Source organism: Antrostomus carolinensis, unplaced genomic scaffold (assembly GCF_000700745.2).
Source record: "Antrostomus carolinensis isolate BGI_N321 unplaced genomic scaffold, ASM70074v2 scaffold2959, whole genome shotgun sequence".
Lineage (NCBI taxonomy): Eukaryota > Metazoa > Chordata > Aves > Caprimulgiformes > Caprimulgidae > Antrostomus > Antrostomus carolinensis.
Window position 1 is genome coordinate 254 of NW_010336233.1, and position 16,265 is coordinate 16,518.

The window sequence follows — 16,265 nt, forward strand, 5'->3', positions numbered from 1 at the left end:
TTGGTTAGGAAAATATTTCATTCTTTGCTTGGCAAATGCGAGTCTAGTGATTACTCACAACAGACTGTTTTGTGGAAACTGTTTTTACCCTCTTAAGAGAGTTTCCTCTGTGACAGCCTTTCCTTGATCATCTGAGCAACCTTTCCCTGTATGGAAAGGTGATAAAAGAGAATCCCTTCCAGCCTTTCTGGCAGCCTTGGCTTGGGTAGCCAGTGTAATGTAAGGAAAAAACAGATGTCAGTCCGCATCTTAGGTGGATGATTCTTTTTCCATTACCCATTTTGCATCACCTCTGCAAACCTTTCCTACTTGAATTTACTCCTCTGGCTCTAATATTCTGTTCTTAGATGGACTGCTCTAAGGAGCCACTCTTGTGGCTCCTTACCCACTCATACTTTTGCAGGTGTTATTGTGTTGGGTTTGCGTGGCAAGGTTTTGGTAGCGGGGTGGGGGGAATGGTGACATAAGGGTGGCTTCTGTGAGAAGCTTCCAGAAGCTTTCCCCATGTCTGACACAGCCAATGCCAGCCGACTCCAAGATGGACCTGCTGCTGGCCAAGGCCGAGCCCATCAGTGACAGTGGTAGCACCTCTGTGATAACATATTTCAGAAGGGGAAAAAGTTGTTTAACAGCAACCAGAAGAGAGAATATGTGAGAGAAACCAGCCTGCAGACACCAAGGTCAGTGAAGAAGGAGGGGGAGGAGGTGCTCTAGGCTCCAGAGCACAGATTTCCTGTGCAGCCCACACTGGACCAGGCACCTGGCAGGACCTATGGACCCATGGAGAGAGGAGCCCACACTGGAGCAGGTTTGCTGACAGGACCCGCAGGGGACCCATGTTGGAGCAATCTGTTCCTGAAGGACTGCACCCCATGGAAGAGACCCACACTGGAAGAACTGCAACTGTGGGAAGGACTCATGTTGGAGTTCATGGAGGACTGTCTCCTGTGGGAGGGACCCCACTCTGGAGGAAGGGGAGAGTATGAGGAGTCTTCCCCCTCAGGAGACAATGTGTGACAAACTGACCGCAACCCCCATTCCCCATCCCCCTGTGCTGCTGAGCAGGAGGAGGTAGAGAAACTGAGAGTGAACTTGAGCCCAGGAAGAAGGGAGGGGGAAAATGTTTTAAGATTTGGTTTTATTTCTCATTATTCTACTCTGATTTGATTGGTAATAAGTTAAACTTGCTTCCCTGAGCAGAGTCTGTTTTGCCTGTGATGGTAACTGATGGAGTGATCTCTCCCCGTCCTTCTCTTGACCCACTGGCCTTTTGTTATATTTTCTCTCCCCTGTCCAGTTGAGGAGGGCAGTGATAGAGCAGCTTTGGTGGGTACCTGGCATGCTGCCAGGGTCAACTCACCATAGTTATCCAGGTCTTTTCCCTTTGTCTCCATTTCTTTGCCCTTGCTGCATGGCTGGCTCTCTGCAGGTGCTGCTGAGGCTAAAGTCACCTGAGATAACTACCAGTAGTATCTGTTGAGGGGTCCGTCATTTGTTCATGCGAAGGGAGTGCATAACAACCTGTTACTCCATTTGCTACTGGAGTTTTTTAAGGCATCTCCTAGAAAATATCCCAGATGCAGAGGACTGGGCTTAGCCTACAGCCTGGATGAAAGGTGAAGTACATCTTGCCAGTGGCCATTGAACAGGTTAGATCTGAAGCATCAAGAGCCAGAGCCATTCTCCTCTGTGCGAACAATGCAGAGAGAGACCATGAGTGAGGGCGAGCTTTAGCTGCTTTACAGGATTTCTGCCAAGACAGACTTTTCTTGGGTGATCTTTGAGTGGCTGACAAGGCTGGTGTCAGGGCCACTCTGTAACAACAGCGCAAAGCAAAGCTAAATGCAGAGGTAAATCTGGGCCACTGCTTCTTTCAAGGCTAAAACCCTAAGCTGTTGAGGCCTTTGGACCTGATGTTCTTGCTGAAGATGAAACAAACAGAGCAGCTATGAGGTTAGAGAGTCACTCAACATTTGTTCTTCAAAAGGAGCTTGGCAGCTGTGGCACTTTTGTATCCGCGAGACGGTTGTGTTTTATAAAATGAATTACAGGCCTGTCCTTTTCTTTTTGTTCTGTATTCCACATCCGTTTTACCATTATTTGATTTGTTTTAGAGCCATCCTGTATCACACTCAGTGCCACCAAAGAGACGCTGTCTGAGCTCTTTAGCATAATCTTTATTTACCTCTGAGTCAAAATCTTCTAAGTCTTTGCTTGTTTTCAAAGAAAAAGAAGCTTAGAAGCTTGAATTCAGACTTCAGGGTAAAACTAAATGTAACCACTGTACTAAGTTAAAGAAGAGAAGCAGCATTTGTCAGTGACACTCATTATGGCTGTTATATGGTGAAACTAAACAGCTTTGCAGAATAAATCAAATATATCGACAATGTCACTTTATTCTAAATATATTTTCTAAGAAAAAGTTTTGATTTTAATATGCATTTCATTGTAATTGGTTTCTGAAAAGCTGTCAGCACAAAGTGAAATAGTCTCATACCAATATGTCTGTTAATACCATTGATTTTATTAGATGTAGAAAAGATGAAAATTCAGCTGTTAATATTAAGTAGCTTATAAGCCTTACCAACATTATGGCTTATTACCAATTATTATTACAAACCTGGTTGTGATTTTTTCCATGAAAGAAAATATAATAATATTGATGTGAATTCAAGAAATGGGAAAGAGAGTCTTTCTAGGTCTAAAATATGTGTATTTTGTTGCAGCCAGACTTTCTCTCCCCTACACCCAAGTTCTGATGCAGGTAAAGTGAGCAGAGGAACAACGTGTTCCCATGAAGTGCTGGGAGGAAGCCAGCAATGTGGCTTGAGAGATCTCACTTTTACTTTAGGAAATCTCAATTTCTGTCTGTCCTTCAAGTTACTGGAGACCAGTTAATAAAGAAATTGAGATGTGGTTTTCCTGCAACTCTTGCAGAATTTGCAAATGAAAACTTTCTATAGAAAGACACCCCAAGTTGTAATTTCTAAGAATGTTTTTGTTGCCTGTACTTTCCAGAGTTAGAGAGGAGCTCTTGCTAGAGGTGTGTTTAAAATACTTATCAAGCAGAGGTAGCTTACTCTGTTCACCCTTTGGTGCAATCCAGGTAGCTGTGATAAGCACAGCACAGTACACAAAATAACAAATCTTGCCAACAGGCAAAGAGTGTGGATTTAGCATTAACCTGCTGTACTTGTGCAGTTCCTTGGCAGCCCTGGGAATGGACAGAGTGGGTTAATGTGTTCCTGTAAAGTACCACATGAGTATGGAAGCTCCTTGTCCCTCTCAGAGGTCTGAGATCTGGAAAAGAATAATGGAACAAACTAGATTATAGCTAGATTATTATTAATTTCAGTAAAGATATGCCATAGTTGTCTGAATTTATTTCTTAGGGAAAACTAATTACATTTAATTGAGTCATGACAAAATGCAGTAGCTTTTATAATGGATAAATCCTATTTATTTCTGTCTAGAGATTCAAAACTTTGTTTTACAGAATAATGGTCCTTTGTTTTGGCAGAAACCTTTAAACACATAGGCATATGAGAAAGTTCTGGTTTAATTTTTAAAGACTCTCAATGTTTAATAACTTTCTTTCGGGGATTTTTTAATTGTTACCTTAAAAAAATAGCCTTTCATGAAGCATTCAAGAAATGAATCGGCATTGAACTATTGAAATTGCCCAGATAGCATAAAGATGGAAGTGAATTGCAAAGGGTGAGAATTTCCAGAGAGGTGATTAAGAACATGAAACCTGACACTACAAGTGAAATTTCTGAGATTTTTTGAATAATGCTATGAATTTCTCTTTCAGAAATTCAGAAAATGCTGTATACTTAGCACCCTAGGCCTTTTTTCAGATGTTTCCTTCCTTTCTCACAGAGAGGAAGCGCTTTGTCCTTTAATAATGATGGTGCAGGGAGGGAATTCAGGTTGCTACTTTACCTGTCTGCTATCTGAATTGCTGCTGAACAGGTAATAATGAACACTGGATAAATTTTTTTCTGGATTAGTCCTTCCACTTGGCCACCTTTCTCAAATTCCCTATTAATTTAATAATCAAGTTCATAATTGGTGGGTTGGACCCATTTCTGTTTGTAGATATGCTTGTGTGACACCTACTTGCAGTGTTGGAAATCTATGATAGTGTTCAAATACAGAGTCTGTCTGTTTCTGATACCATGATAAAGCTAATATTTTTTTTTTTCATGGGTGCACTGCTAAGATTTTTTTTTAACATAAGTATTTTAAGAGATCTGATGAAAATTAGTGCCTGTAAATTGAAAGCAGTCACCGCTTTGCTTTGCCTCTGCTTTTCAGCCTCTCACATTATTCACTCAGTCCAACTTTAGCTTTGTCTGCTTCTTAAACCATCCCCAGCTTTGACATAGAGCCTCTTCTTCTGCAACAGACTGTCAGCCTTTCTTTATCTCTGAGCCTAGTAAGGCCACCAAAGACAACACAATTTTTTCATACCTGGCTTATAGTATCTTAATTTTAGTCTATATTATCTAGTATTCAGTCTAATATTCATTAATAAGGTCAGAAAGTTTTTGAGTCTGATTATAAGATGCTTTGTAAAATAAAGTACAGTTATCCTGAACTGTGTTGTTTCATTTGTTACTCTTACTCATAAAATTATAACTATCGAACATAGCTTTCTCTCTTTTTAATCCTATGATGGTTAATGTTTCTCATGTAATAGACAGCTAGGTATGAAAGCAAGTCTAAAATGATAAAAATTCCTCATAAAATGATGAAGCTTTGAATTGATGAACTTGAAATTCCTGAAGATTTCTTATCTGGAAAACTAAACTAAGCTGCTTGATTTGTAGTCAATGAGGAACCAAGAGGGGGGAGAAAAAAGATCTAGATATGCATAAAAGAGGATCAGCTTTATTAGGAAAGGCAAAAATGATTCTGCAGTTGAGGCTTTGTTGATATGAATAGGCTTAATAAAAGCTTCTTTAAATGGTGGAATAAACATGTATTAATATATGCTGAAATCTATAAGGAAAGATCTCTTGAAGAGGATATATAGACTGATCTGTATTCACAGTCATTGTGTGTCATAGAAGTTTTTAAAAGAACTGCTAGCTAAAGTGCTAAAATGATCTAAAACAGATGCAAGGTAATAATATATTATTGACTTGCTGCGGACAAGTCCAGAGATAAATAATCTATTAAGTCTTCTGAACATTTTTGTCTTTAATCCTGATAATATTACCACTAAGAGCACTAGCTTTCTGCTACTGTTTCTATCACTAATGGAAGATTTATTACCTATATTTACAGTGATAAAAGACATTTGGATTTTTTTTTTTAAGATGCCATGTGAATCTCCAAACTGCTACTATGTCATAACTGGTTTAAGATGTAGTAGCTTTTTTAAAGTAGTGGATGTTTTGAGTATCAAGAAATAGCTACAGATTAACAAAGTGCTATTTATGTTTGCAGACACAACCTTTGCTTGTCTCAATATTTCTACTTTTTTTCTTTTTTTTTCCCCCAGGGCACAATAGAGAACTATGATAGCAACCGGAGGAGTCATAACAGGACTGGCTGCCTTAAAAAGGCAAGACTCTGCCAGATCTCAGCAACATGTAAATCTTGCCACATCACCAGCTGCTGAGGAGAAGAAACCAGTTAGACGCCGGCCCAGGGCAGATGTAGTGATTGTCAGGGGCAAAATCCGTCTCTATTCTCCATCGGGATTCTTCCTTGTTTTGGGAGTGCTTATCGCATTCTTGGGAATTGCAATGGCCATCCTTGGATACTGGCCCCAAAAGGAACAACTTCTAGGATCTGAAAATCATCTATCTGTAAATGAAACCCAGGTCCTGAGAAGCCAAGGAAGTGTTTTAATTCGTTTCTTTGAACAGCATATGCACTCGGATAAGATGAAAATGCTGGGCCCTTTTACTATGGGCATTGGAATTTTCATTTTTATTTGCGCAAATGCCATTCTGCATGAAAATCGTGACAAGGAAACAAAAATCATACACATGAGAGACATATACTCCACTGTAATAGACATCCACACCTTGAGGATCAAGGAACAGAAGCAGCTGAGTGGTGCGTTCACTGGCTTGTTGGGGGAAGGAGAGCTCAGGCACAGCGGGAGCTTGTGTGCATCACGGCTGGCTGCTAACACAGTTGCGCCTTTCTCTGGCTTCAAGAGTAATTTTAGAATGGATAGTTCTGCTGAAGAAGATGAGATTATCCTAAATGAAGATAGGACCACTGGTAGCCTCCTGCCACCTCTGCTAACTGATCAATCTGGTTCAGTCTTTGGGCTTTACCCTCACTCCAGCAAGGCTTCAGATAACAAAAACACGAGCTCTATAAAGTGTGAAACTAAATCCATTGTATCATCTTCCATTAGTGCTTTCACACTACCAGTAATTAAACTGAATAACTGCGTTATTGATGAGCCCAGTATAGACAACATAACTGAGGACTCAGAGATCACTAGGAGTCGGTCTAGAAATCTGTCCATGGATTCTCTGGCCATTCCACTAACTGATACCAATGAATCCTACAGACCGGCCGCTACCATGCTGCCACGGCACAATTCGTTTGTGGACACTCCGTCTGATCAGTTCAAATCTTCTATGACTCTTGGACCAAGCACAGGAAAGCTTTTATCTCCTGGCGCTGCCAGGAAACAGTTTGGGTCCAACACGTCTTTGCATGTTCTGTCTTCACATTCAAAGTCCCTGGACTTGGACAGGGGTCCGTCTACACTCACTGTCCAAGCTGAACAAAGGAAGCACCCCAGCTGGCCCAGACTGGATCGGAGCAACAGTAAAGGATATATGAAACTAGAAAACAAAGAGGACCCAATGGATAGGTTACTTGTGCCACAGGCAGCAGTCAAGAAAGACTTTACTAATAAGGAAAAGCTTCTTATGATATCAAGATCTCATAATAATTTGAGTTTTGAACATGATGAGTTTTTGAGTAACAACCTGAAGCGAGGAACTTCTGAAACGAGATTTTAATATTTAAATTGCAATTTAGAAGATGTCATACAGTATTTTTAAAAAACAAAAACATTTTGACAAGTGTTTCCTTTTCAGTGAGACTAGTCCAAGCCTGTTTTTAACCAAATGCTTAATAGCCCATTAAAATTGGCTTGTGTGAACAGAGATCTTCATCTTTGTAATGCCAAGAGTTTTTTGTCTTAGGAACATACAGCTGCAATACTGTACATTATCATTGCTCAGAGAGTTTTGGTATGACTGATTCAATTTTTTCCTAGTCATTATTTCTTTTGTTCTATATAAGCATGTTACTTTTTATCAATTTGATTCCAGAAGCCTGCATTAGGAAAAAAGCTCCATTTACCTGTAAGTTCTGTTTATTTAATGACTGCAAGAGTCTAAAAATGGTGCTTGCAGTCTAGAATGGGAAATGAACAGGAGCACATACTGTAATTGTCAAATCCAGGCCTTTATCCTAGGTGTTGTCTTTCACATATGGTACATCTCGGTAACTGCAGTCTTGCCATTGTCATTGTGAGAAATGTGTTTACATATTGGGGTGGGTGGATAGAAAAGAGTGGGTATAATTAAAACAATTTTTGTGAATTCATTGTAATTGGTCAATACCAGTGTTGTGAATTATTAACTATGCTTTGTACAATAATCTTTCTACATCCATTGTAATTCAATACTGTAATTCCGGGAAAACATATGTAAAGTAAGAAATATGAAAATTCTTCTGGGATTTGTTCTCTAAACCCCTTCGATTGGCAGCAGTTTTAAAATAAAAATGTACAGATTCAATTGAAATCATAGGAACATGGCAAATGCCAACAGGGTTTTAGAAACATGGTGTATAATAAGATAATATTGTGACATGAATCTGAAGAGAATAATGAAAAAAATAATATATTACCTCTCATTACAGTAGCAAGAAGCTAAGTAACTAGGTCTCTATGTTCAAAATACTGATACAAAGCATACAATTCAATATGTATACTGACAGTATGAAAGCCCCTTGCCTAAATTTTGATTTATGTATTTCACATAATTACTGGCATGATGGTTCACTGGAGACTTAGTTGTGGTAGTTTACCTTACAAGATTTTGTAGAAGGAAGTGACATTTAAAACAATGTTTTTCTCAGCAAAGCAAGATTCACAGTTGACAGTTGTAGGCTATTGCTAAAGTAAATAAGAATCTGAATGTGCATACCAGAAAGTTTTCATGTATTTCATTGAGGTATTTAGGCCCTGTAATCCTGCCATGACAGCCATGCTAGAGAGTGAGTGTCACTTCAAGCTGCAAGGCTCACCTACCAGGATGTTGGTCTTAATTGGTCGGTTTTGGTATATTAATTTAATCTAAATACTCAGGAATTATTTTTAATGGCTTTTCCAAAAAAGAATCAAACCTGTTAAAATGTTGTTGTTCTTCAATTACTTTGAATATGAAAGATCAAAGATGAAAATACCCTGTCTTTTTTAAAAATATTCAGCTCCGTGTTTCAACTGTGCAATGTTTATGTATCAGGAGCATCACTTGCTCAGTGAATTGAGGCATAGTGTTAACTGTTAGAACCTCAAGCCTATATATTGTAACAGAGTTGGCTAAATATTTTGCTATGAAGCTTTTAATAACTTTATGGTTTGTGTTCTTAAGACATTTGCTATTTTTTGAAATAAACTGCATATCTACTATATTTGTTGTAAGACCTGTTTTTCCTCTATGATCTCAAATCTCCCATGTCAAAGTATAATTAGGTATTGTAAGATTGTATATAACATTGTGCTTAGTAGATTAGCCTGCCAGTAGATGTTTGGCTCTGACTAATTGATTTCAATTACTCCCCTACACATGTAAAGGCTGATTTTTTTTTTTTTCCATGTAATGTGAAATGTATTCAAAGTGGTTTTGATATAATGAAATTTTATATTAAAAGAACATCCTGTTCTTTTTAGTTTGGTGGTAAGTATTCTTATAAAAATGGAAAACACTGTTAAAGACTTGAATGATGTAAGCTTTTATTTCCGTAATAGCTAGATTAAATCATAGCTTAAAAGATTGTTTTATGGGTACCATTATATGTGGGAATAGTGGTCCTTTTGTAAGTATAGCAGGACATGCACTTTTAATTTTAACTTAGATACCTGGTACTGAAAAATGTACTCACTTTGGAGAAATTTACCCACTTGGGAGACCAAGGTAAAGCTACTGACTTAAAGCAAGAAATCAAAACAGCACCATGCAAAAAAACTCTGTGGTTGACAGACCAACTACAAAAATATTCCCAAATTACTCAACAATGGAATATTTCATTCAGATAATCACAGGACGGTTGAGGTTGGAAGGGATATCTGGAGGTCATCTTGTCCAACCCCCCTGCTCAAGCAAGACCATCTAGAGATGTTTGCCCAGGACCATGTCCAGGTAGCTTCTGAATAACCTCAAAGAGAGAGACCCCACAACTTCCCTGGGTGACCTGTGCCAGTGCTTGCTCACACCCACAGTAAAAGAGAGTGATCTGATGTTCAGGGGAACCCTCTTGTGTTTCAGTTTGTGCCTGTTGCCTCTTGTCCTGTCACTTTCAGAGCCTGGCTCCTTCTTTTTTGCGCCCTTCTTCAGGTATTTATACACATTGATAAGATCCTCCTGAGCCTTCTCTTCTCCAAGCTAAACAGTTCCAGCTCTCTCAGCCATTCCTCATAGGGAAGATGTTCCAGTCCCTTCATCATCTTCGTGGCCCTTCACGGGACTGGCTCCAGTATGTCACTGTCTCTCTTGTACTGAGGAGCCCAGAGCTGAGCCCAGCACTCCAGGTGTGGCCTCACCAATGCCACATAGACGGGAAGGATCCCCTCCCTTGAGGGTAGTGTAGGACCTTGCATTCTTCCATATTCCTTTGGTATGTCCAACTCAAGCTCAAGTCAGGAAAACTTTTAGATGTTTGTAAAACCTGAAGTAGTCTTCATCTACAGAAGTCAGAAACTGAAGTAGGGCAAAGACGTTGGAACCCTTTGCAATACACAGGGAGAGTTAGGAACCTCACAGTGGGGTGAACAGGAGCCGTGTACAGTTGGCAAGTAAGGAACTGGTGAACACAAGAGCATGTCAAACTTTGATTGTATCTTTAGGGCATAAATACCATATTGAATCTGTTGCTGATTCAGTTCATAGACTTTAAAAAAATTCTTTCATTTCCATTGTTGATGCTCTGCAGCCCCACAGTGAGTTGCTGTGGTACAATTGCAGGATGTTGCTAGTTTTGTCATCAAAATAATTGTATAGCTACACCACAAGCCTTTTAATGGAATTAGAAGCTAAACCTTACATCTGGTCAGAGGAAATGTTGGTACTGCATCCTTTGTATGTAATAACTCCAAAAAGAAAATATTTAGATCGTGCAAGCAATGAATTTGCTCCTTCCTCTGCCTAAGGCTATTAAAAAATACTTTTTCTTCCTCTCAGGTAAGAATCTTAATCACTTCTTATAGGTTAGACTGATGTTATGGTCTGTCCCTCCCTCCTGGGCAAAGCTGTTTCACTCTGCTCATTTATTGGGCAAGTTTCATCAGGAAATAAAGAGCATAACTGCCGTGACAGAGGAGAGATGCTGGGTTACATTGTCTCTTCCAGGATTGCTTCTGTATTTTACCTGAAATGGTGGCTGGATAAAGTCCTTGAAACAAGGACTGGATTCTTTCCAGGTTAGTATTTTACCCACTCCCCTGGAGAGCCCCGTTTACTCTCCCTGTGAGCCAGTGAACCTAACTAACCCTGCCACGCAGAGAAGCGCGGAGTTCAGCAGGAGGGGTTGGCAGATGCTCCAGCTGCTCGATTTGCTGCTCGATTGCTCAAGGCTTAATGGATGGGAAGGCATGGGTTTTCTCAGCAGCAAAAGGACTTTGGCATGGTGTGGCCCATCCTGATGCCTGCTCTATGGCTTGAGCTGTGTAAAGGATGGAAAGGCCAGCTGGCACCACCAGTCTGGTTTTGAAAGAAAGTGAAATTTAATCTTGTAACTGAGCAGAATTTTGGAGGCTGCCAGTTTTGGAGGTAGGCATCTACATCTGTCCCACCTCATATGTTAGACAGCTAAGTAAATTTTTTGCAACTGTATCAGAGTGCCTTTCTCAGACCTAGACCTGATTTTACTTGGCCTTAAAATACAGCATTACTAGTCCTTTAATTTCTGCTGAGTGAAATTTGGCAAATAGTTATAACCTTTTCTCTTGGAAAAGCTTTTCAGGCATCTCATAGAGTTTCTGGATTGCTTTAGTCTTGTGCTTTTAAGTTCTTTCTATGAGTCTTTTTCTGACCCTTTCTAGGAAATTCTGTCTTAATCTTCCCAGCACTACTTTTTTGTTGTTGTTGTTGTTAATTTTCCTACCAAATACGGCATTATGATGAGCAAGTAGAAATCTTTTAGCAAGACTATTTGCATTCTCATGTATATATGAGAATGCAAATAGAATAAATGGTCTATTATACTATAGGAGAGATTCAATTAGTATGATTTACCTACTCAAGGGCAAGTTCATGCCCTTTGTTTAAACCTTTTCAGATTAAACTCAGGAGCAAATCAATTGCAGTTATCACATGTTTAACTTCAGGTCACATTTATTACCTCTTTCTTCAATATTCTGTGTGTGGTGATGTTGAGTTGTTTTGTATTTTAAGACTCAGTATTTCAAATTACCTCACTGGAGTATTTTATGCATTCAATAAAGCCCAGTTTTTAATAGTATGACTTGTCTGAATGACGGCAGAATTACAACTCTTGAGTCTCATAAAGAATGGAAATCTGATAGTTACAAAACATTTATTTTTAGAATAGTTTGTTGAAATTGAAATATAAGAACCCACTGTATTAAATGAAAAGTTGTCTGTCTAATCTGTTGTCTTGGTTCTAATTCAGGGAGATAATGCTTTAGAGGAGAGTAATTTACAATCACTGTGACTTGTCCATAGGAAGAATCATAAAACCATTGTTGTCCCTTATCAGTTTTTATTTCAGCTAGTATAATTATTCAGGATGGCAATCACAGGAACATCTAATCCATTTCTGAATCTCACAAAACCCTTCAGTTTACTAATATTGGTTTTTGCAAACTACTGCAGAGTAATTATGAGTTGCCAATACATGTATTTCCCTTATCAGCTAGAAATTCTTATCAGCGCTTGAATTTCACTGCAACAGCCAACTTCTCTCCTAGTAAAATAATGTACGAGGAATAACCCGATATGTATTGTAAATATATCGTTATCTCTTAGGGTTTATTTTTCATATTTTTAAAGAAATTAATCACTCTAGTTGCTCAGAGTTATCCTGTGATTCACTATATAGCACTGAGATCTTTTTGTTCTCAGGCAATATTTTGTAGGCAATACTGTGTTTATTTTTGTCCTACCAGCCCAACTGGTCACCTCCTCATTTGATGGTTAATACTCAGCTTATTTTTCCTTGTAATTCTCTGAATTCTCTGTATTAGCTTAGCTAATAATTTCACATGTGCTACTGTATGCAATACTTTGCATTGAAGTCAGAGCAGATGAGACCTACTGCATATTTTGACTATAAAATTATTATTTCAAAAGGAGGTATCAGTTTAGTGTGGTATGATCTCTCTTTGGCACATCTGCTCAGCATCTTATCCTATTTGCCATTTTTGCTCTTCTCTTTAGTTCCTTGAAATTTTTTTTCTTGAAGCCTTTTGCTACCCAGACCATACTAGCAGACTTGAGAGGATAGGTAACTTCTCCCTTCCTTCTTTCTGCCATTTCATAATTAGAGTTTAAAAGATTACTACTTTCAATACACATTGCCTTCCCTCTCTCTGTCAGCTCAGTCGATGAACTGAATTTCCTTGCTATGATGTGTTTCCTGTGCCAATTTTTACAGGCTGCTGTAACAGAGATTATGTGCCCCCACACCATGAGAGCATACAGGGCTTGAATTTAGCTTTCTCACAGGTGAGGATTTACACAGCTTCCATTTCCCCACTTTCTTTTTTCTATTTTTCATACTTCTATCTCCCATTTCCAGATCTTTTTTCCCACTAGTCACCTTACCTTTCCCCCTTTTCCAATATAGTTAACCTAGCTGAAAAATTAGGCAAAGTATCCACTTAGTGTATAGGCTTATTCTGGAACGAACCTGTCACTTGTTTCGGTTTTAGGGGATTTGTTTTGGTTTAAACTGGGTTAAAGGATGTGACACTCCATGCTGTGTGGTGTGTTCCCACACTCACAGTCTGCTCTGTTACATATGTTTCTCCATTATGTTTCCTTGCCTGTGGTATTTTTGGTTTACTTTTGGTGAGGCTGTCATTAATCCATCTGGCTCTGGAATTCTCTCCAGAAGCTTCCTACAGTCAAGATACACGTTTGTGTGCTTTTGGTTTAAAAGAATGTCTGCCTTACCTAGGAGTCAAATCACCAGCCTTCTTGCCTGGCTGATTTCAGTAACTACTTTTTTTCTGAAATTATCAAAATTTGTTCAGCTGAAATCAACACTTTGCTTGGAGTCCCACTGCAGTTTATCCTTTTTGTGTAAAGTTAATTGGATCAGCTCATGAGCACTTGAGTTTCTAGGAGCATCTTGACTATGGCACACGCAGTGCTTAACAAAAGCCAGTCAGTATTTGCTACTACAGTTCTTGTTTGTGGTAGACATCTGTTGGCTCTTCTGCCTAGGGATATCTCTGCTCACTTGTCACAACCATCATTTGTTCATAGTCTTAAAAATTCAGTTTTCTACAAGGAAAAGGTAAAAATCCAAGGTGAAGACAACATTTAACTTAGCAATGATCAATATACTCCTGCTTTTTGATTCAGTCATCACAGGGAAAAATATTCCTGGGCCTTCTAGCTACTTATCTTGACTGTCTGGAGGTCTTGAATATTTATGCAATATAATTCTGAAAACACTGAGACAAAACTGAGTATGCTAGATGAAAGTATAACATTGTTATGTGGACTTAATGGAATAGATTTAATGGAATATAGTATTTTCAGTATTAACCTCTGTATTTCCCTTAGTATAGTTGCAAAATTTCATTTTCAGTCTGACTGTTGAAGATACATTTCCACTGAGCTGTCTTCACTGAGATGTGGCTTGCTTTTCTGTATAAGTGATGAAATGATGAAATGATCACCATACAGAAGCACTTCATATAACTCTTTCCAGGGTGTGTTTCTTAGCATTTTTTAGAAATAATCATCAATTTAGGCCTGTTCTATTTTACCTTGAAGAAATGTTGCTCCAATGTGTTGTGATTACTGTCTTATTGCAATCACTATTTTTTAAAGGGTCTCAACGAATTCAAATAAAAATATGTGAATGAAGAACATGGAGAAGATCAGCTACCATCAAAGGGAGGGTATAATATAGTTAAATTCGTCTTGCATCTGTAGATAATTCATCATCATTTTAACAGACAGGAAGCACTCTGATATACAATATGAGCATATTGTATTATCTCCAGCAAACAAGTGTTCTTTATTATCTCTTTATGGGGACTAGGAAGAGGATTAGACTTAGAACTTTATTAAATGGCAATACCCTTTGATTCCTGTGTAGAGGAGTCAGGTGAATACAGTAGATTAGGAGGGGTTAGGAATTAATAAAACAGACATTAGATTCTCATTAAACTATACTTTCTAAATCTGTATGCCTTACCACTAACACTGAAATGGAGGATTCCTGTTTATTGTCACAGAAAACAGCCCTGGTCGTTCTTCTAAGGAAGAAAATACATCTGTTTCTTGTCCACTGACTTTCTGAATGAATGTTTTTATTCTTATCCCATTGATAACTATCTCACCTAGACTGGCAGATTTGCAAGGTTTTCATGCCTTTCCTTAATACTTTATTTTACTCCACGTTTTTCTTTTGCAGGTAGGACAGGTTAGGGGCATTTCTGGAAGTTATTAAGAATCCTCTGATGTTTACAGATGCACTTACACCCCTTTACAGCAATGCTTTAGTCTCTGGTCCCATAATTGATGTAAGATGACTAAATCTTGTCTGCTAACATGAGGGACAGATTCCCACCCCCTTCCTTCTTCCCACCCTTTTCTGTATGATCCTACTCCCTAAGCAGCTGTGGTCAGCCAGGTCAGGAATTGAAAACAAACTCAGCAAAACCAGCTACAGCAACAACAAATGGTTGTAGGAAACACCCTGCAGTAGCAAACAAGTAGTTAATTCTCAGCTGGATCAGAGAGCTGGTCTGCTTCAAGACTTGGTAGTGTTAGTGCAGAGGAAGAGCCGGACTGCCATGGCACCAGATTGGTATCCGCTGATTGTGGACCTCACTCTCTCTTCATAATATTGTAGTGGATGTTAGAAACCACAGAGAGTCTAATGGTTTCTGGAGAAACATAACGGACTATCTGTGCTTTCTAATATCCATTCTGGTAGTAACTTCCTGTGAATCTGTGGTTCTGTCTGTATTTACTTGTCAGTTTTCAAGCATCTAGTTTCTTGGTGATTGCCTATGACAGAGCACACCGTTTGCAGAAATCAAAATCCACTCCTGAAAAGAGAAGAGAGAAATTAATTTGATATTTATTACTGGTAAGTCATTTATTCAGCTGCTGTTTTGTTGCTGAAGGTAAGCATGGGTGCTTCTCAATGACTGTGTTTATAGTAGTCAGTTACTTTCTCCTCTGAGGTCTGTAGATCTTAATTAGTTGATGTTATAAGTAGCTTTCGAAACCTGAGGCAGATGGAAAAAAAATGTACCCCTGAGCCCTTCTGTGTCTTACTGATTTCCAGAACAGATTGAAAAAAATATTTTTTAAATTAAATTATTTCATTTGAATCATATGCTAGATCATATATGCGTATAAATTTTACACACACACACATGTATATATATGTATATACGCACACCATTTTTTATTGTCTATAAGCATATGAATTTTACACACACACATTATGTATATATGTACATACACACAGCATTTTTTTGTTGGATCTGGAAGCTCATCTACTTTGGAGCGTGCTACTTCAGAGCATTCTGCTTTCGTTGCTCGGCAGAGATAGACAGCATGGTGCAAACTGGGTAGGGAGAGTGATATGCCTGTGTCAAAAATGATGGGCTGCCGTCATCTGTTCCTGTCTCAGTAGAAGTACAATATAAATCATTAAAGCAAAGACTTAGAAAAGTGAGAAAATTATTAATGAGATTAAAGAGCTGTAAGAAGGAGGCTAGCATCCCAAGTTACAATATGGGAGGATGCAGGCTAATATATATATATATATATATGTAT

At 38.6% G+C, this 16,265-nt stretch overlaps 1 protein-coding gene across 1 annotated transcript; it reads left to right on the forward strand.

The window, feature by feature from the left end:
• Positions 1–5,528: 5,528 nt before the first annotated feature.
• TMEM200A (transmembrane protein 200A) lies at positions 5,529–7,337 on the forward strand. The gene has a single exon (XM_010174757.1). It carries the CDS (start codon positions 5,529–5,531, stop codon positions 7,002–7,004), a length of 1,476 nt encoding a protein of 491 aa, XP_010173059.1. The 3' UTR covers positions 7,005–7,337.
• Positions 7,338–16,265: the final 8,928 nt, after the last annotated feature.